The sequence below is a fragment of the Hoplias malabaricus genome, chromosome 17, assembly GCF_029633855.1.
Source record: "Hoplias malabaricus isolate fHopMal1 chromosome 17, fHopMal1.hap1, whole genome shotgun sequence".
Lineage (NCBI taxonomy): Eukaryota > Metazoa > Chordata > Actinopteri > Characiformes > Erythrinidae > Hoplias > Hoplias malabaricus.
In genome coordinates, this window is record NC_089816.1 from 15659046 (window position 1) to 15679931 (window position 20886).

Genomic DNA, 20886 nt, shown 5'->3' on the forward strand with positions numbered 1-20886 from the left:
TGATTTTATTTCTGTTGCAGAGACTGCTTTTGTTGAGCACTTAAAAATTCTTAATTTGGAAAAGAACCACAAAGTAATATATACAACAGTAGATTACTATTATATGCATGAATCAGCTTCATTTTAAGGAACACAAGGTGAAATCCAGCATGAATGAACCCACAAACAATTAAAAAATATCAATAAATTAATCAGAAAAACAAGAACATGGGAAACTTTTTTCCCCACGTTATTAAGACAGTCTGATTACCGCAACACTTCTGAATGTTATGCAAATACCTACTTGGCCAGCAATGCCATATACAGCCCAATGTGTCAACTGTATCGCCCTAACATATGTCCATACGGTCTAAACAGCCCCCTTAGTGAGAACATAAACTTAATGAGAGAATCATTTGCATTTGTTAATTTGTGTTAATGTGTGCTAATTGATTATTCTTACTTGCGTATTTTAATTAACTCAAGTTATATTTGGCCACAGTATGCAAATTAGTTGTGTTTTGCTCATTAAATGTCCTCTGAGGAACTGACAAATGCTCTGTAGAGTAATTAGTGTTAATTGGCTGTAAGACTGTAATTAACATGGTTTATGGGAAGGAGCTTATCTTGTTTGTCAATAGGATAAAGCACAGAGCACCCTTTTAAGAAATGCCTAATACAACAAAGATTATAATTTAAACAATTAAATCGTATTGCAGGTGTAATGCTTTAAAATATACAACCGTAAAAGAACAGACTGGTTACTAAAATACAAATTTACCCTACGATGACACATTTAATCTACGGCTTTGAAACCTCAAATGTCTCTATCTTCCGTTTTTTCTGTGGTATGAAACCTTCAGAGGAGAGAAACTGCTCAATTTTTGCAATCTGGGCTCTGATGTCAGAATGATGATGGTTCACTTTCTCTAGAGGTGTGGGCGTACTTCCCTCAGATACAAGTTGAGACACTTTTCCCAAGCTGTGGAGTTTAGGAGGGGGAGTTGTAGTGCAGTTATGTCTCGACTCATTACCCACGGACCGAGCCGATGGGCTGCCTAGCTGAGCTGAACTGAAAGAGATGGGAAGTCTGTTCTTCTGCAGAGATATAAAAAAAAAAAAAAAAAAAAGCCTATGAAGTGTGATTTCTGATGGTGTAATAGTAGCTCTATGTGAATTTTACTCTCACACAACTGGTGTACATTTTAGGCAAGTATATTTGTGTTTTGATGAAGTTACAAAGGCCTGCTAGAGTTTTTATTTAATTGCTGATGTATTGGCTGAAGTTACAGCATAAAGCTCTTGGTATTAAACAGTCCTCAAAAATATATGTGTAACGCCCTATAGAAACCTTTAATACATACTTTAAAAAAATAATTAATCACCCGAGAACAAGATACATAGGAATGTTTTAACATTTATTGACACATTACATTTTATGAGCTCTTAGCTTTGACTTCAAGCAGCCTTTTTGCTCCCCTTGGACTTGGGCTACATGCCAGTGATTTACGATCTGTGACTTTTTCCTGCTGTTTTCTATCAACATTTCATTTAGAAAAATGCTACCATTTCACCCCAGTGAAATACTTTTGGGAAAGAGCGTTGTCTTAAAGCACTTGTAAGCATTTGAAGCTCTATGTTCCTCATAAGTCAACTCACCATGGCCTTCTTCTGTGTGCATGTTTGTGAAACTTACTTTCTCAACTGAGATTTCAGAAAACGTCTGCTTGATTGCATTCCACTCCCCATGGTGATCACTCTTTTGGTCAGGATAAATGCTTGAGACATCCAACTTCTCCAGAGGTTGGCTAGTTACTGAAGCACCTGAGTGACAAGAAGCAAATTTAGTGCGCAGACTAAGACATTAAACAGTTCTAAGATTGTTTAATGTCTCTTATTCTGTAGGTATTTTTGGCAACATTTGTTACAGACAATCAACTTCTGTTTATTGTGAGGACTTATTCATAAAACACAAACTTACCTCTGGTTCTTAATTTGTGCTTTGAAAACAATGGGGTTTTTAATGTGGTAAGAAACTCCTGGAAGCCAGAGGGCAGTGCAGAATTCTGTTCTGAGATTAAAGTTCTTGAAGATGGTGAGGAGGTATTACTTTCTACTAGACAAATGTTGACATCACTTTGTGAGAAATTAGCTGATGCATCTGGTGTTTCTTTCCGAGATTCACTAGAGACAAACAACGTTTTGCTGTCATTGTGGTAGGAAGGTTCTTTTCCTGTAAGCGGTTTTTCCGTACCATTTAGATGGTCACATTTTTTTATGAGTATACCAGCAGATATAGTATTTTCCTGTGAGTTTGGGATCAAGGCACGTGGGGATGGGTCAGTATTCTGCTGGTCTCCCAGCATTGGTACATATGTGGCAACAGAACAGTTGTCTTCTACATCATTTCCACATTGAGCATTTGATAAATTACAGTTGATATTCACGGTGTTGTGAGAGAGTGAGCCAAGATGGTTGGCAATAGGATTCACTTCAGGTTCTAGGCTGGACTTAGCCTCTATCTCCTCAGTATTTTTGCATACATCTTCTAAGGCCTTCTCTTGCACAGGGCTTCCACACTTTGACAAAGAGTTCCTCTGTAGTTGGGAGATCTGTTCATCCAATCTCGTGCAGTCGGTATCAGGAAATGAGGCAGGGAAAAGCATGGCTTTCTCATGTGAAGAAGCTGGAGGTTTAACCATGATTTGTTGTGGTGGACTTGAATCTAAGTGTTCTTCCTTCATCTGATTTTTAAGTGCCTCAGTATCTTGTAGTGACAGCTTTGTTTCATTGTCCTCAAGAATTACTTGTGCCATTGTGCAAAGTCTGCTCTCATTTGATAAGACACACGGAGGGCTCTTTGGCTCAGGTGCTCTGGTCCGAGCAGCAACCTCTTTCATGTCAGCATCCTGAGATGTCTCAAATGTATGTTTATCTGATGTCTGGTGCGCACTCATTTCAGAGATACCCAGACTCTGCTCCTCTGGCCTATTCCTTGATTTAGACAGCAATGGGTCACTGGCCACCCCATAAACAGACCTGGTTTCGAGTTCTGATAGCTTGGCGAGGCAGCTGTCTGTGAAACCTTGCACCGCACAAGAAGGGCAACCATTATCAAACGTGTCTCGGACTGGTGCGCTTTTACAGACACCAGTTTCCTGTTTAACAACTGCATCTGGATCTATCTGCAGATCTGTCACAGCAACTTGATCTTCAGTGATGTTCTCACTCCTCCCTGACAGATTTAGAGCAGAATTATCAAAGCCTGAAGGTGGAACGCTAACAGCATTTAGCCCAGTCTGTGAACAAACGTTAATCTCACCATTTTCTCCATGAAAGCAGCCATCTTTTGCTGCTTCTTGACATTCTGCATTTCTTTCATCTATGCAAGGAAATTAAATTCATGCATCATTATGAGTTGAAAAATAAGAAGAACAGGTAAGCCTTTTTGATGAAGATATTCTGTCAGCCTAGGAACTCACCCCTCCCCCGCATCACATCATTATGAGCAAAAATATTAGTTTTAACAGCGCCCAGCTTGGCTGGAGAACAGAAGCCTGCATTCCTCTCACCTGGAAGGTCTTTAGCCTCATTGTTGAGTCTCGACTCTTCGTTGTGTTTTTGAGGACTGATCTGATCAACTTCTGCATTTAAAGATTCAGTATTACTGAGACTGCCAGCTGTCTTCAATTGGACTTGGTTGAGGAGGGAATCTTGCTGGATGTTGAAGCTCTTCTGCAAGTCACACTAGACTCAGATAGACCAAATATCCCAGAAAATGTTTCATAAGAATAGTACAGTATTCTGGAACAGGTTATATACCCTTTTCTTTTTGGTACTATCCATTTTTACCATTTACCTTTTAAAACCATGGCATATATTAACCCTAACTTTGTAAAGAAAATAAATCACGTAACAGTTTTGTAACATAATTGTATCATTAGAACAACACTGAAAATGTTAACACGTTCAGGGTCAAGGCAAGAATGCATACTGCTAACTTAGCTAGCCAGGTTTCAGTTCTTCTTCTCCTCTTAACAGTCTGTCATTGTGTAAGTTTAACTGTGTACTCTTGTGAATGACAGTGAAACATGTTTTGTTTTAGTTTAGTTAGACTTAAATATGAGAATGAGTATCTGTAAGCCCTTATCCAGTTCAGGGTCACGGTGGGTCCAGAGCCTACCTGGAATCATTGGTCACAAGGCGGGAATACACCCTGGAGGGGGCGCCAGTCCTTCACAGGGCAACACAGACACACACACACATTCGCTCACACACTACGGACACTTTGAATCGCCAATCCACCTACCAAAGTGTGTTTTTGGACTGTGGGAGGAAACCGGAGAACCCGGAGGAAACCCACGCAGACACAGGGAGAACACACCACACTCCTCACAGACAGTCACCCGGAGGAAACCCACGAAGACACAGAGAGAACACACCACACTCCTCACAGACAGTCACCTGGAGGAAACCCGCGCAGACACAGAGAGAACACACCACACTCCTAACAGTCACCCAGAGGAAACCCACGCAGACACAGGGAGAACACACCACACTCCTCACAGACAGTCACCCGGAGGAAACCCACAAAGACACAGAGAGAGCACACCACACTCCTCACAGACAGTCACCCAGAGGAAACCCACACACAGCAACTCCTCAGACAGTCACCCGGAGCGGGACTCGAACCCACAACCTCCAGATCCCTGGAGCTGTGTGATTGCGACACTACCTGCTGCGCCAGCGTGCTGCCCATGAGTAACAATAGACATGCTAATTCACATATAATCAATCTCTAAATAAGGTCTGTCATTCCTACCTCTGAGCCATTAATATTTTCGCCTTGGTTCCCTGCACTATAGGACAGCTGTAGATGTTTCTCACGGAGATGAACATATGCTTCTTTCACAGCCTTCAGTTCTTCCTGATCTACCTGCATCTTAGCTTGCAGCATCTTTATCTGTTTCACAACCAAATTTACAGAACAAATATTGGCTGCAAATTAACTGTGTAGTGACAGTACTCTTAAAAAAAAAAAAAAAAAAAAAAAAAGCCAAAAACTTACTTGTTCTTCATTTTAATGATAACAAATATCAGAGTATCTGGAAGGTTTATTTTACAATTTTTATTTTTCAAATCACTTTTCATGTTTGTTTGTTTTTGCAGCAGAACAACAAAGCAATTTTGCAGAACTACCTCTTTTTCCAAAATGAGTTTGGAATTTTTGTACTCTTCTATCAACCACCTAAGCCTGTCCTCTTTTACTTTACTCCTCTCTTGGATCATTTCATGTTCTCGTTTAAGGACCTGCAATTAAATTAATCACCCGGAAAATTTTTAATGCAATAATAAATTTTTATATGTTTATTCAACCTAGACAAAAGGATCTAAACAGACAGAAAAGCCCATACAAATCAGCAGGGTTTTGTCATGTTAATAAAGGTTTTAATCCATGAATACATAGGTGAATTAAACAAAGGCTTGGGGGCTATAAATGAGCAGAGACTGTAAATGGAGATTAAACACACTTACTATTACTGAGTTGCAATTCATGCTTCTTAAATGTGCAAATGTGATATACAATACTCTCAATCGGTTTTATGGGATATTATTATTATTTGATTTTGTTGTAATACATTTTTACCAATATAATTTTAAAGCAAGATGAAATACTTCAAATGTGAGATGATTTTCACTGAAATTCAGCTGCATTTTAGGCTTTATCCATTATACTGAATTTAACCGCTGAAGCATATCTCTCTCACACACACACACACTTACACACATACATATATTATTTAAGCAATCTAAAGCAAACTGACTTTTTGCACTGACAGACCTGGTAGTCCTCTGTGTGTGTGAGGAGCTGCTGTTCAATTTGGCACACGGCTTGAGTCTGAGTCTGAAGTAGATGTTGAGTATGCTGGAGGGAGCTCATCAGATTCTGACACACACACACACACACACACACACACACACAGCCCACTAAATCACACACATGACCAGCTCCAGAACAGGATTAGTTAGCAGTGTTACCAATGCATATTTTTTTAATAGATAGAATGCAAACAAGCACAAATTTGACAGAAGAAAATAGAATTATTCTGTTTCCTTGTCCAAATACAAATATATTTTTAATTTGGTTATTAGAATAATGCAGATTAATTAATGTAGATTAATACTGCCTGAATTCCTGCATAAAAAACAGGCCAATAAACTGCTTCATAAACTAACCTGCTTCTCTGCCCATTCCTCAGCATTTTTGTTTCTGAGTTTTTTATTGAGTTGTACCTCCTTTAAACAGGTAATTCAAAAGAAAAGTGTTTCAGCTGCACGGTAAATAGTTCACACCTTTTTTAGTTGCTGAAAAAAAAAATCTTAAACGTATACCACAATCAGCCTTTGTTTAAGCTCTTGTAGTTGTTGTTCTTTCAGGACATCATTAGAATTTTCATCTCTGTATCTGCAGATCGACAAGACTTTGTATTTTGCAATCTCACTGTTAAGCCGGTCAATATCCTGTACAACAAGATAATAAGTGTTTGAACATGAAAAAGCTCTTCAATCAGTTAGGAGTATTGCAGCCATTCACAGCTAGTAACACTGCACTAATAAATACTAATTGTCCCTTAAGATAATCAAGAAAAAATGACTGATAAATCATGTAAGAATAAGCTTATTTAAACATACCTTTTTCAGAAGACCAATTGTAGACTCTTGTTTTTTATTTATGGATGCAAGGTTTTTGCTAAGACGCACTGCCTCTTCCACTTGAAGAAGAAAAAAAGGACTATTGTACTGTAAATCAACAAGCTAACCTATCAGCTACAAATAACATTAACCTCAAGTTATATGGTATTTATTATTTATTATAGTTTCATTATTTAAATATACATTAATAACAACATGTCTCTTAGCTAATGAAAGCCTTATTACTGCATTCGTAAACACTCATATTGTAGATTTTCAGTAGAATATAAGGTGTAGCATATGCTCAACATAAACTCTTTTTAAACACGCATATACATAACCCTCCTTAACGGCTAAGCAACACTTAATGGAAATCCATGAATAGTTCACATTATTATACAATACAATTACATATATAAGTATGAATTAAAATAAAAATAGCAAGCTTAATTTGCTTTAAAACTGACAATTTTATTAAATTGACGGAAAAACCCGAGCTCGCTTCGGAAATTCTTGAACGCGACCGTGACGTCACTGATGGACAACAGCTGAACAACGCCGCGGTAAAACACCGTTATGACTGACTGTTATAACAGTAGCTAGCTAAATAACCAACATTATTCATGACAACAGTCTAGCAATAAGCTAAACTCAGATTTAGAGGTACCGTTATTCTTGTAAATGTGATCGAAGTCGAACTCGAATTCAGCCGACATTATAAACCTCTGTAATGCAGCTACGTAGCCGAGTATAATCTGAGCCACCGAGTTTAGCAAGTCAAGCTAACGTTAACTAACATCAACTAAAACAGGCGAAGTAAGTGATCTTACCCTGTTTACCTCCATGTTACAGAGGCTCTTGAACACCTTTCGTTGGTTTCCTTACATGCCCATATTGTTGGAAAAGCGCCAGTGAAATGAGCTACAGATAACGGAGTGAGCGGATGGTCCTTTCCAAAGTGCCCGTTTAAAGTTGACAAATTTAGTCCATTTTCTGGATATTTTGGGATCTTTGGGCCATTTGTGCACAGATGTCCCACTGTACATTGAATTACTGCAACGGTCTTTTAAACCTTATTCCTTGAATTAGTAAGAAATAACATGTTTTCTGACTATCAATAAACACAAGTTAGGAACTCAAATTCCATTGTATTTATTTGTTTGACACTTTCATAGAGCTGCTGCTTAGCCTTTAAGTGAACACTCGCTGAGTTCTAATTTTTTGGCTTATATTCCAATTTGCTGAGCTTTAATTTCTTGGTCTGCACATGTTACAGACACTACATTTATTAAGACTGTATTTGACAGTGATAAATGGGGTATTAGTTTTTAATGCCTGGCGTACCGTTCTGCTCCAGTTTCTCATGGGCCTGTTTGACCATTGCACATTGTTTGGTGATGATCCCGAAACGCTTCTCCACCTCAGCCAGCTGATTCAGATGTGTGTCTTTCACTTGAGTCTGAAGCAGGAGCTTCTGCTCCTGGAAAATATTTACATGTTACAATCAATGAAAGCAGAACACACAACCGTGTGGGCATCAAATACTCACATCAAGAGTACTGATTGTGGATAAGAATATTTCCTTTTGTATAAGGATTAATTGTAAAAGTCATATATAGAGAATTTTGATAAATAAGGGCCATAAGGGCCATAAAGGGTTGTCTCTTTTGGTCTGAAGACCTTTGTTTAACCATCTTGGCCGAGTGCTTCTCCTCTCCAACAGATAAGGGTTCCATTTTTACGAATGCCTGAAGGGCTTTTATATGGATCCCTTACTGTTTGATTGTGTGTATCAAACAGATTTTCTCTCCATCACTTGAAAGGTTAAGCAGATAAAGGCTCCAATATAAAATATTTTAATAGTGGTATTTTCTCTGCTGCACTGGCAGTTCAAGTGTCACACACACTCCCTATCCGTTACTCCTGATGAGCCGCTCTCTCCTCCCCACATCCTCCTCTTTAATTCCTCCCTCTCCCACCTGCCTCTGTCAACAATTTATATAATTGGAAAACCTTACCAGCTCGCTTAATTTCTTCTCCAAACTGTACTTGAACAACTGTAACACAGTAGAAAGTTTTGTTTAGAGCTTTGTTTCCTGTTGTAAAAGACACTGAATTAATTCTCAACAAAGGAAACCAATTTTGGAGAGGCAGTAAAAGGCAAATACATTAAACTTGCGCATCCTAGAAACAAAGTTTCTAGGAATACTGAAATGGGAACTGGAGGCCAATGCCAGTGTGTGACATAAGGTGTGTATCTAAGCCTTGGTGCTGTCACTGTCAATTCTTAAAAGACAGAAAATCTAGAGGTTGGGAGAAAATCTATATGGATTAGCACTGCAGAGAATTATTACACTTATTTCAATATATTTACATTCATTCATTCATTCATTGATTATCTGTAACCCTTGTCCAGTTCAGGGTCGTGGTGGGTCCAGAGCCTACCTTGAATCATTGGGCACAAGGCGGGAATACACCCTGGAGGGGACGCCAGTCCTTCACAAAGCAACATGCACACACACACACATTCACTCACACACTCACACCTACGGACACTTTTGAGTCGCCAATCCACCTACCAACGTGTATTTTTGGACTGTGGGAGGAAACCGGAGCACCCAGAGGAAACCCACACAGACACAGGGAGAACACACCACACTCCTCACAGACAGTCACCCGGAGGAAACCCACGCAGACACAGGGAGAACACACCAACTCCTCACAGACAGTCACCCGGAGGAAACCCACGCAGACACAGGGAGAACACACCAACTCCTCACAGACAGTCACCCGGAGCGGGAATCAAACCCACAACCTCCAGGTCCCTGGAGCTGTGTGACTGCGACACTACCTGCTGTGCCACTGTACCGCCAATATGTTTACAATAAACTTAAAATAAAATGAGCTACAAACACTTAATACTTATATCATACGTAATCGATTAACTGTATATAAAACTAATCAATCTATTGTGTGTACAAATATATGTATCAATATTTTTAATACATCTGGTTTTAAGGTACCAGCTACATCATGTTTAAATACACAACCATCCCCTATTTTTAATAGTCTCACAGCACCCCCAAACAATAATCATGTAACAAGAATCATTACAGGTGTCCAGACGGTTGGACAGAGAGTGCAGTGAACCATACCAGACCACATATATTACTAGCATTGTGTCATTTCCATAACACCATATAGACCTACACAGACACCCGCTCAAAAGGTTAGCTATGAGATTAATTTTTCACACTTGTCCATTTCCCAAAACGGACAGTAAATAGCAAAGGAATAGGATATAAGGGTAGACAAAGGAAAAGACAACTTCATTAGACTGTAAGTTTACCTGTAGTGATTTCAGTTCCTCTTTCAGACTGCAGATCTCTTTGTCCTTCAATTCAGCACTCAGCTGGTGCTTCCCCTTCCATTTTAATTACCATAACATTAGTCACAATAGAGTTCATTTGCATACTATTTGTGCAGTTTTACGCAAAATTAGTGCAGCATTAGAGAACCAAAATGCATGTCTACCTTCTCTCCCTCAATTCCTCTGACCTGAGCCTGAAACTTAATATAGAATATCGTGTAATATGGGTTTACATTGTAGTTTAACGAAAGTGGGCTTCAAGTCATTGAAATCATTTTAGAATAAAGATTATATTCTTACCTGCTTCTTAACAGCCGTAAGTGAGTCTGAATGTTCATTTGTCATTCTATCAATTTGACTTTGCAAAGATTCCTGAAAATGAAAAGCCCTCACAAGGTTAGCAGCACTTGTGTTCGTGTTTGTCTTTTATATAAAACCACACTTTATTTTAAACATACTGCTGCCAGTTCACCCACCTTCTGCCACTCTAGCTCTTGCTTCTCCAGCACAAGTTTACAAATTTGAGCCTCGTACCGTGTTTCAGCATCCTGAATTGAAAATGTGCAGGTATTTTGAATCAACGACACCGGGCAAAGCTACACAATCTATTTAAGATGAAAATGAAAAATTCCAAATCCACCAACAAACAAGTTGATATCCTAAATAAAAAATAAATAACTAAATTCAGGAGGTAAAAGCTATGCACAAATCACATTTTAATGGCTCATGCAGCATGTTTGAGGAAGCCACTGGTGCAGCAAAGAAAAGATATTAGCACAAAGCCTTCCTTGTCCTCCTTCAGTAAAGGTAAAAGTAAATGGCTTCCTATGAAGGGACTTTTTATATGTACGTAGGAGTTTATTTATATTTCCCATTAAACTGTGCTACCAGCATAGCATACTTGAAAATGCACACTAGATAAAGCTGTTAACTGTAAGCAAAGAGACAATAAATCCAACTGATATTTTGCTCAGCAAAAAAGACATTAAAGTTGGTAATCCATGTAAATTTCACAGGACAGGAGCTTTACTATCTGAAACTTCATCAAAGAGAAGAAAGTCTGCAGTGCAGAATAACGTATCCCCATGAGTATAAAATCTTTTGTAATTCATTAAAAATAATTAAAAATCAGAACATGATTTGGTGTTTACCTATTAAACTAATGCATGACTGGTGTATGTTGTTTACCTTGGTAAACAGATGTTAAAAACATTATATTTAGCCAATTTAACAAGACAATATTTATTTAAAATCATGACAATATTCAACTTAGTACTACAAACCTGACAGTTCACCCTCCAATTTAAGCTTCAAGCCAGTAAACCAGAGATCTACAAAGTGCTGGTTTAATAGCATGCCTGAGGAGCAGACAGATTTAATGTCTTTGTTCCCCACCAGCATAATAACAGTAAAACAAGGCCGATCCTATACTTTAGTTTTTGTCCTACAACATTTGTGTGTCCATTCTCAGGTTTTAAGTGCTTGCTTGAGGGAAGCGGTTTACACTTACATAGACATGAATTTGTCAGGTCCTGCTTGCATGACCCCATCCTGATGTAAATGTGTCTGCAGCTGGCTCAATTCCAAACGACCAAAGAGTGCTGCTAGCTGCTTCATCCAAAAACCCATAATACTCCCCCCATGAAATTACATTTCACAGCTCTTCATAAGCGGACTATAGCTTTCCGAGAACATATACACAGCCTTAAAACGTGAAAATGATTTAAATCTGAGTTTAAAGACCAAGCTTGTGTAATGTGACAATCTGAAAAAATGCACCAAATTTTACCTGAAATTTACCTGAAATTCCAAAGGATCCCAATTGTAAGTCAAGCAACATTTTTTTATGTGATTTTACCCTGTGAATATGCAGTTCCTCCACTGCCTCAAGAAGACATGTCCTAAACTCCAGAAGTTGTATTGAAATTATTCCACTGTCTGGTTCATCAGCTACTTTTGATGACCTCAGTTCACAGTCAGCACCCTCCTCCTTAGTTTGAAGGAAGAGAGACAAACAGCTCAGTAGTAAAATAATATGCTTTAATATTCAAATTTAAAATATTTTCCTTTGTCAAGGAAGGTTTCACACACAGCAGACTCAAACAGCTGGGCTTCGATGGCAGTTGTTGGCTCCATGAAGCATGAAAACTGTAATCAGACGACCTGCAGGACCAAGAAATATATGACTTTCAATTTTTAATATAATTTCTTAAATAAACTACCATCAGTAGTGGTACTGCTACAGCTTTGGCACCATTTTGGACGAACTTGAAACTCTCTAACCCATCAAGGTAAAAATAATGCCAGGCTAAGAACATAATGGGGGTCAAAGCTATAAAACCGAATGGACAGATTGCACTGTCATTGAGCTGGAATTATATAAGTTATTTAATTTGACCTGCAGTTGGTCCTGTCTCCCCACTGTGCCTGAATTCAGAAGTGGGAGGTCTTCACTTGACCTGACGCTTTAATAGAAGAGAGGCTTTTGTCCATTTAGGTGTTGCTGTTATCAATCATGTGCAGGAATTAAATGATCCTGTTAGAATTTGCTACTATCAAAGATGACCTCCAGGGGCAATGTCTTTATTTGCTTCTTCACTGATTCACTTCAACAGATATTAAACAATTTTATAAGCCATGAAAGGCAAAATTAAAAGGACACCATCCATAAAATGGGATAATTCCCTGCCTATAGCATGTCTGAATCACCTTCAGTGAACTATTTTATAACTGCTGGTGTAATGAAGAAGGCAGTGGTCAGGATTTCTGGAGCTGAGGGCAGGAAGTAAAAGTTTAATCCCCAGTAATAGCCCAAAATATTACTGACATAATGCCCCATGTAAAAAATATGAAATTGACACACTACATACTTCACTAAAAGAACAGGTGCAAAGTTAGAGTACTTCTCTTACGTGATTACTGATATAACCTTTTAGAGACCTTGATATTTACTAGCTTGTACACTGTATTTCTGGAGCAGTTTTTTGACCAGCGACCTCCACCAGTATATAAAGTCCAATCCTGGATCTGTATTTTGTGACACTTTGTGATCATGACCTATGGACATATAAATACCTTAAGATTACTGGTAATCCAATAAAATGTTATTATTTATCATTTTTTTGCCAGTTGGTATCTATTTTATTTTACCTAATTGGTTTAATTTTTTTTTAAATATCTTTATATATGTTTAAAGTAATAGGTTAATATTTTTGACCCCTGGGCTACAAGCACGACACTCTGGCCTCCCAAGGAAAGAGATCCAAATATCTTAAGACAAAAATGTAGGGGTTGTCCGTCTACCCTCACTGAGAAAAACGTACCACTTCATCATTCTGGCCGCAGATTAACGTCATATTCAGTAATAGAATTGCACAATCTTTACATGGTGCCATAACTGTACATTTTGAAAGTTATAGCCACTGAATGTGCAATTTGTTTTTATTTTAAGCAATTAAAGAGTAAATTCCTGATCTAAAAATGTACTTTTTCAGTGCCCTACAATTCTGTGTTAACATTAATAATAGCTAAAAACTTTTTAAATTACTGCAGCTACCTTTGTTATTTACAAAGGATTTTTAACAATGTGCAGAGAAGCTGAGGCGTTAGCTTAGCATAGTCCAACTCACAAAACTGTTCTCCTTGGGATTTACTGGCGGTGAAATAAACAGGCTTCTACATTTTTATGAACTTAATATTAAGTTGAGTTAGCATTATCAATGAACAACAAAACCATTTAACCTTGAATGTGTTCAATATTTTTTTTTCCTTTTCTGCATTACTCCGTCCTCTACACCCCCAACTGATGTATATCCACCCGCTTACCGACAAGCCCCGCCCTAGCTCTGTTGGCCAGGGGTTTTAAAGGGTGCATATGTTCATCACTAGTGATGTGAATTTCGGCTCTTTTTGGGGAGCCGGCTCTTTTGGCTCAAGAGCCGGCTCTTTCGGCTCCTAAATGGCTCTTTGTTTTACCACTTATTTCCACTTTTACAGAACAATATTACCTACATTTTACATTACTATATGGACAAAATATTATTGTTCAATATTAAAAATAATAAATAGTGTTGCAATGGCCAATTGTTTTGTCTTGTAATAACTCACTGATTGCACTCACACATTCAATTGTATAAATAACTGGATTTTTATTTAAACACCTTAATAAAAGATCACTTGTAAACTCTGAAATATAGCCAATGGAACCCAAAAGGTAGGTATTACAATAGCTTATTAAATTAAATAATCATCCATTTCTGGTAATAAAATAAACAAACATGCAAAGTGCAAAACAGCAGCATTCAACGATCGTGATTAAAACAACCACAACTGTCAACAAACATTTAACTGATTTAACATTTTCTTCTATTTTTTGGAAGGCAGTAGGGAGCAACTAATGATTATTTTGATAATTGATTAATCTGTCGATTATTTTTTCGATTAATCGATTATTAATCGAATAAAAAGGAAGACAAGCCAAATGTGGTTTCCTGTCTGTTACTAACATATTCAGGACACCATCAGTGAGAACAGCTGCTTGCTGTGGTGTGCAGATCTTCTTCAAAACTGTTTTTATCTGAGGTGAGAGAGAAAGTGTAGATATGAACATCTTTTTTTAAGTTAATAACTACAGATCTAAAATGCAGACAACGATGCAGGCAAATTGAAATTACATAAATATTGGATATTGGATGATGCTGCCATGTGCTGAGAATAAAAGGGAAATTCATCTAACACATGATCAGATATGGTTAAGATATTTAAGATTTTAGAGAACTAATGTTGTAATTGTATAAGGAACACACAACCTACCATTATTAATAATTAGCATTTACATGAAGAATTAACCCGACAGTTACATTAATTTTATATTTATCAATATTTAACACAGTGTTTATAATGTAATATACACTTGGCTGTGATACTCAAACACTAACACGCAATGCCAGTCAGAAAAGACCTTGAAAAAGGCTTTAAATATATTATTTAAAAATGATTTTTTTAACTCTGAATGTAACTGCCGCCACATTTAAGGTGGAACGGAAAACTCGCTAAATACAAGAGTGATAAAAATTTACTAAAAATGAGACATCTTGTTTGACTACTCCAGCAGGCTCTAGTGACATTGAGTGAGAGAAAAACTAACGTCGCTAACATTAGCTCGACTAAAACTACGGCCTGTTTTGGAACTGCTGGTCGAGCTGACACATTTAAGGTGGAAGAGAAAACTCGGGGGGATGCTAAAGCTTGTTCGCTAAACGCGAGTGTAATATCAATGTACTAAGAAAAACAAATGTTGTTTAACTACTCTAGCAGGCTCTAGTAACATTGAGTGAGAGAAAAAGTAGAATTAACTTACTATACTTTATCTCTTTCACACATAGCTCCAACAGGCTTCATTTTCAAGTGCTCATGCAGTGATGATGTGCTGCTGTGCCATGCGAGATCAGCTGTGCACATGTTGCACCTAACGCTGTTCCTTGAAGGCGTTAATGTAAAGTGTTCCCATACTTTTGATGACTTGGGTCGTACATTTTTCTCTCTGCTTGTGCTAACATTATCCTCTGCTGTGACCGCAGATGAACCCTTCTTCCAGAGTTCGTCACGTGTAGCAACTGTACCTATGTGTATAATAACTTAGACCCAACTAATCGATTATTAAATTAGTTGCAAACTATTTTAACACTCGATTTTAATCGATTAGCTGTTGAAGCCCTAGAAGGCAGATTGGCATTCAGAAAAACCAAGTGTCTCAGCTTTGATTGTTGTTCTCTGATTGTTTGAACGACAAGCCTTAGAAAAAAATGGCTCGGTCTTAGACGGGAACCGGCTCTCATCGTTCACTTACAAGAGCCGGCTCTTTGAACCGGTTCGTTCGCGACCGACACATCACTATTCATCACTGACTTTCCGGAAACAGTCTGGTTCTGAACATTAAATTATTTGGTGCAATAAATATACACTGTTACCGGCAGCCATTTTATTTGACCTAATTTCACCTCAAGTGTGCTTATTTGTACTTTGAGAAGCTAATTTGAGAATCTATGGTGGCTCAATTCATTTTACAAGCAAAGTGCATCACAATGACATATTCGATTAACAAAAAATACATTCATATTCACAACTTTTCGCTTTGCCATGTCGTTCAGAAACTTTAAACAAAACTGTATAGACTTGTGATTTTCTCGTACATGTGCATTTGTGGACTGTCTGCGTTTAATTGTGCCATTTGGGACAGGGCCAAGGCTGCATGACTGAGGGAGTAGGGGGCTTTATGCGCTCTTCTACAAATAAAAAGGCGGGCACCCAGATCGTACTAGAGCGCTGATGTCCCTCCCACTGAGCCATAATTGGTTCATTGCTTGCCGTTTGAACTCTCAAGCAGGGCGCGGATTGGACAATTCAGGAATCCGTAGCAACTCACTGTAGAATAGTCTCGCCGTTCCATGGCTTCAGCTCCTTTCAGAAACAACCTGTTCCAGAAAGGTATGTTTTGCTGACACCCAGTGTTTGACAACAGTAGGAACATGTTGTTTTTTGTCGTGGTGGTGTCCCCTAATAATAATATAAACATAATATTAATTAATACAACAATACCTAATTATTTTCCCGCTGGCAGTCATTTAACCCAGTGTTGAAAATCGTATTTTTTTTAAACTTTCAACACTTTCCTTAAGGAAAATATCATTCACTATTTATTTATAGCATTAACTAATTTTAGAGTCACAACCCCAGTCACATGATCCGGTTTAAAAGCTGAGTCCAAACTTGTCTCTACTCTGCAGTTTGGGAACACTGTTTTATAGCTAGTGAACTTAATCAATAACCTATCGAGAAGAAAAATCCAAAGTTAACAAAATAAATCTCCCGAGTTCATAAAAATGAGAAACAAGGGATAGAAGCAATAAGAAACATGTTCCGTTCTGCTTTGAGAAAAAGCTGTTTTGCTGTTCTTAAATGTTCAATCACTCACCAGGTTCATATTTACATTAAAAGGGCATTTTTTAAGCTTTTGTGTTTTACCCAATCAGCGCCGAGCTGTGGGAGAAGACCGTTGGGGGGGGTGTTGCAAAGTCAAACACGACAGCATTATGGGAAATGCAGTTTTCTCCGCCCTCTTGGTAGGTACACTCAAGCAATTTTGTAGCGTCAAAAAACTACAACTGAGATTTAATGGGGTGTTACTTCCGTAAATAGACGCAGCGAGTTTGTGTATCAGATTCATCGAGAAGAAGCCAAAGGCAGCGGCGGCCAAGCTTCATTACTTTGTTATTCTCTTAAAAGTGACTGCCTTCTGAGCGAGACCACTTGATCTCTTTACTCAGTCCGTCATTCTGAAGTCAGGTAAGTAGATGGGGTCGCTCGGTGTCCTTTTATCTGTCCCTTGGATGAATGGAGTAATGTAGATAACAGAGCTCAGAGTGGTTTAACTTAAACACAAAACCCTTCATAAGGGCTAAGCTAGCTCACCAGTCACCGTTAGAATGAGGTTCTCTGGTCTCTCTGGGTCAATGTCAGGACTAATTTAAACAGTCGATGTGCAGAAACACTGCTCAGTTAATAAACGGCAAGTGAAGTCTCGTCATCTCCTTTGTGTTTACGTTATCTACTCGTACGCACCACCGACAACACACAGGTTATGTGGGTATTCCACAAATAGGATTTCTCAATTTAGCCAAATAACTTAACCCAAAGTCAAGCCTGTTCAATAGGATTATTGATGGTGGATATCACTATTAGGCATTACCTGAACTTCTTGTTTCAGTTATCTTGATATCTGAGAAAGGTTTGCTTTGTGGAATACTCTCCAGGGGATTCACTGACCAAAGCATAGAAACTTCTGTTGCCTGAGTTCAAAAGTTAATGTGTGACATGTTGGAGTGAGTGCAAACATTGAACACAAACTTAGTCACTCTGATTTATTTCTAGTGACAGTGTTAGGTTTCTGATATCCCTATGTTTACAACACAAATAAATCTATGTTATTTGCTACCCTAAACCTCTAGGGAAATTATATGTCTTCTTAGGTTTCCATGAAACTCAGCCAAGAGCTCAGAAAAAATTGTGGGCCTCCACAAGTCCTGTTTCTCCATAAGAACAATATCCAAACAAACTAAGGTACCATGAGCAACTGGTAAAAAAATGAAAACAATAATGAGGACCCAAATACAAAAGTTCCAAGACCAGCTTTGGTTCAAATGGTTCACATGAAACCAAATACAACAACAAAGGAACTGGTATAGGAGCTGGAGGCATCAAAGTGTCTACATCCATCATTACGAGAGTGCTACACCGCCATACGGCTGCTGTGCAAGAAAGATGACCCTACTCCAGTAGGACCAGTGTGAAAAAAAACAGACCTGAAATGTAAAAGTTCAGATAAATGTTCACCAGAACAAAGACCTAGCTTTGGGAGGGGTGTTCTCTGCTCAGAAGGAACAATATTTGAACTGTTTGGTCATAATGATTAACACTGTATATGGAGGAAGAACGTGAGGGATGTCAACCCGGCCATGAAGCATTCTGTGGGGTGTTTTGGGGAAAGGAGCTGGTGCTTTTTAAACAGTAGATGGCATCATGAAGAAATTGGACTCTTGTTTTTCACCAAAATTTTGTCAATAATGTCAAAAATAGTGGAATAATAGTAGCCAAATCTTCCAGTAGTTCAGAAGCTGTTTTGAGTTGCACTACTATGGATAAATCTATATATTTTTTTAGGTGGATATTAAATTACAGCTTTAGTATCGGTGCGCTGCATCACTGACCTGTGATGGGGAGAATACAACCTCTGTCCTTGCTGCTCCAGGTTCAATAATACAGAAACTGTACTAGAAATGCCAACTTTTGAAGGTGGTCAGGAACCCCCCTGCCCCCTCCCCTTGATTTTAAGACAGTGTTGTTAAAGTGCAGTTGTAGGGAGAGCCCTTGAGCAGTCCCATGTAATAATAAAGTTTTTATTTTTTTCACTACAAAATATCTACTCAGTACTCATTCAGTTTTCAACATAGTGTCAAAATGATTACTATTTAAGCTTGTGCTGTCTTTCTGTTTATGTTCGTAGCCACTGTAACGAATTAAAGCACTTATTTGGCTGTCAGTAAACAAATCTATCTCCAGCTAGTAGGTGATTGTGGAGGATGCCCAAGGAAACCAATGAATCATCCAGTGAGGCGAGCAAGAAAATGGACAGTAAAGGGCCAGAGGATTCCACAGGTCAGACCGAAGCATCAGAGGAGATGCTGCGTAAAAGAATCAGAACAAATACGCCAAGCCCTCACAGACAAACTCCACAGTGTAAGACTTTTGTTAAACACATAAGTTCACACGTGACATTTTAACAGTTTAGTGTGTTTTGTGATGTCAGTGAGCTCTTCTTTATGATTTCTTTTTTTAAGTTCTTTATGAAGAAAGGGATATGTTTTGCCTCAAGGAATGTGTAATGTAGGATTCTCTGAAAACCTGTTAATGTTCTGTCTTCACAGCCAGCCCAACAAAGTTTGTTTCTGTGGAAGAGCTAATGGAAACTGCTAAAGGAGTGACTAATATGGCCCTGGCCCATGAGATTGTCGTAAATGGTGGTTTTCAAGTTAAAGCGAATGAGCCTGCTGAAGGAAGGTAAGGCCATTTAACCTAGGAGGATTACGAGAGACATTCAGTAAGTTCTCTGTATATGTATTAAGTAAAATAGTTATGAAATTTATTTATTTTTGTTTGTGTAATCACCTCGAACTTTTATACATTTGTTAAATCTAGCAATTAGCTTTTCAAAACCCTGGGAAGAAAAATATTTTTTTCAGGGCTAAGTCCAAGCTGTAGGTTGGAGGACTAATGTCTTGGAATCCACAGTCACGCACAGTGCGATGCCAAAGTTTCCTCAATATACTCATGTTATTCAGAATAATTTAGTTTTCATGCCAATTGCAACAAAACGAATGATTGAAATGGGCTTATGTTTTCTTTGTATGTCCTCAGAAATGGTCACTTACTGACAATATAAATTTAACCTTTCGGTTTAGAAGATTATATCCATACCGAGAACGTATTGAACACCCCATGTATTTCTAAAATATAAAATGTCTTGTGTTAGTGAATATTTCATAAATATATGTAGGAAACATTTTGATCTTCTGTCCCAACATTTCCTGCAGTTTAGAGAAAAGGGTTAAAGAAATAATGCACAAAGTATTCTGGGATTCTCTTGAGACACAGCTGAATAACGACCCACCAATCTACGACCATGCTATCCAACTGGTTGGGGAAATTAAGGAGGTAAGACTTACAGGGGAAAAAAAATACAACTACCCAGTACTGCACAAAATTCAGAGCACAATAACCAACTTCGCTGAAAGTGTGAGATTACATCGGTTGTAGGCAAACAACTACAAAATACAGCCTACTTGCTCTTTGCTTCAAAAAGCTTAATCTGGGGATTCACAAAACTTTGTATCTTGGTAATCTTTGTAATTTTAGCCAGAGTTAGGCACTTCTAGTGTAGTGTAACAAAATGCTTACAAGGAACGTCTGCAATTGTGGGGAAATGCTGTTCTGTCTGGTTTCTTTACATTCGGAATCTTCGTGTTTAAGATGGAGAAAAACCACTTGTATGTTGCTGAAGTTTAAGTTGTCTGTAAGTTTTTATTTAATATTTTAATTACCACAGAAACTCATTTGTAACTTGAGAAATTTGATTTTGGTAACACTGTAGGTCTGTGTTTACTTTCATGCAGTTAGCCATCTACCACATTTGGAGATATTTCAACCTCAAGTTATCAGAAACAGCAAAAACAAGGCAATATTACCCACCTATTGAGTAGAAATAGAGCAATATCCTCATCTTAGTTCAT

At 38.1% G+C, this 20886-nt stretch overlaps 2 protein-coding genes across 12 annotated transcripts in view; one reads left to right on the forward strand and one right to left on the reverse strand.

The window, feature by feature from the left end:
- LOC136673691 (coiled-coil domain-containing protein 73-like) lies at window positions 1-17049 on the reverse strand. 7 transcript variants are annotated; one of them, XM_066649325.1, is made up of 21 exons: window positions 17016-17049; window positions 16467-16597; window positions 12134-12205; window positions 11901-12032; window positions 10519-10590; window positions 10343-10414; window positions 10207-10242; window positions 10022-10096; window positions 8691-8729; window positions 8017-8152; window positions 6673-6752; window positions 6373-6501; window positions 6217-6276; window positions 5822-5926; window positions 5179-5289; window positions 4802-4942; window positions 3552-3726; window positions 3302-3361; window positions 1961-3214; window positions 1676-1803; window positions 1-1077 (listed from the first exon to the last, which is right to left on the reverse strand). In XM_066649325.1, exons 3-21 carry the CDS (start codon window positions 12176-12178, stop codon window positions 781-783), a joined length of 3147 nt encoding a protein of 1048 aa, XP_066505422.1. In that variant the 5' UTR covers window positions 12179-12205; window positions 16467-16597; window positions 17016-17049; the 3' UTR covers window positions 1-780. The 7 variants fall into 7 exon arrangements, with proteins under 7 accessions (XP_066505422.1, XP_066505425.1, XP_066505426.1 ...); XM_066649328.1 differs by lacking the exons at window positions 16467-16597; window positions 17016-17049 and adding an exon at window positions 13672-13862 and having other exon boundaries at window positions 10207-10236; XM_066649329.1 differs by lacking the exons at window positions 16467-16597; window positions 17016-17049 and adding an exon at window positions 13672-13862 and having other exon boundaries at window positions 3552-3714.
- tcp11l1 (t-complex 11, testis-specific-like 1) overlaps window positions 14554-20886 on the forward strand; it is a 14232-nt gene continuing 7899 nt past the window's right edge. The window contains exons 1-4 of one of the 5 annotated variants that reach the window (XM_066649336.1): window positions 14554-14623; window positions 19160-19336; window positions 19525-19657; window positions 20191-20311. In XM_066649336.1, the coding sequence (XP_066505433.1) occupies window positions 19180-19336; window positions 19525-19657; window positions 20191-20311 (411 nt within the window). In that variant the 5' untranslated portion in view covers window positions 14554-14623; window positions 19160-19179. Of the gene's footprint in view, window positions 14624-16375; window positions 16529-17240; window positions 17387-19159; window positions 19337-19524; window positions 19658-20190; window positions 20312-20886 lie in introns of those variants that run through there. The other 4 variants (XM_066649332.1, XM_066649334.1, XM_066649331.1 and 1 more) reach the window with 4 other exon arrangements.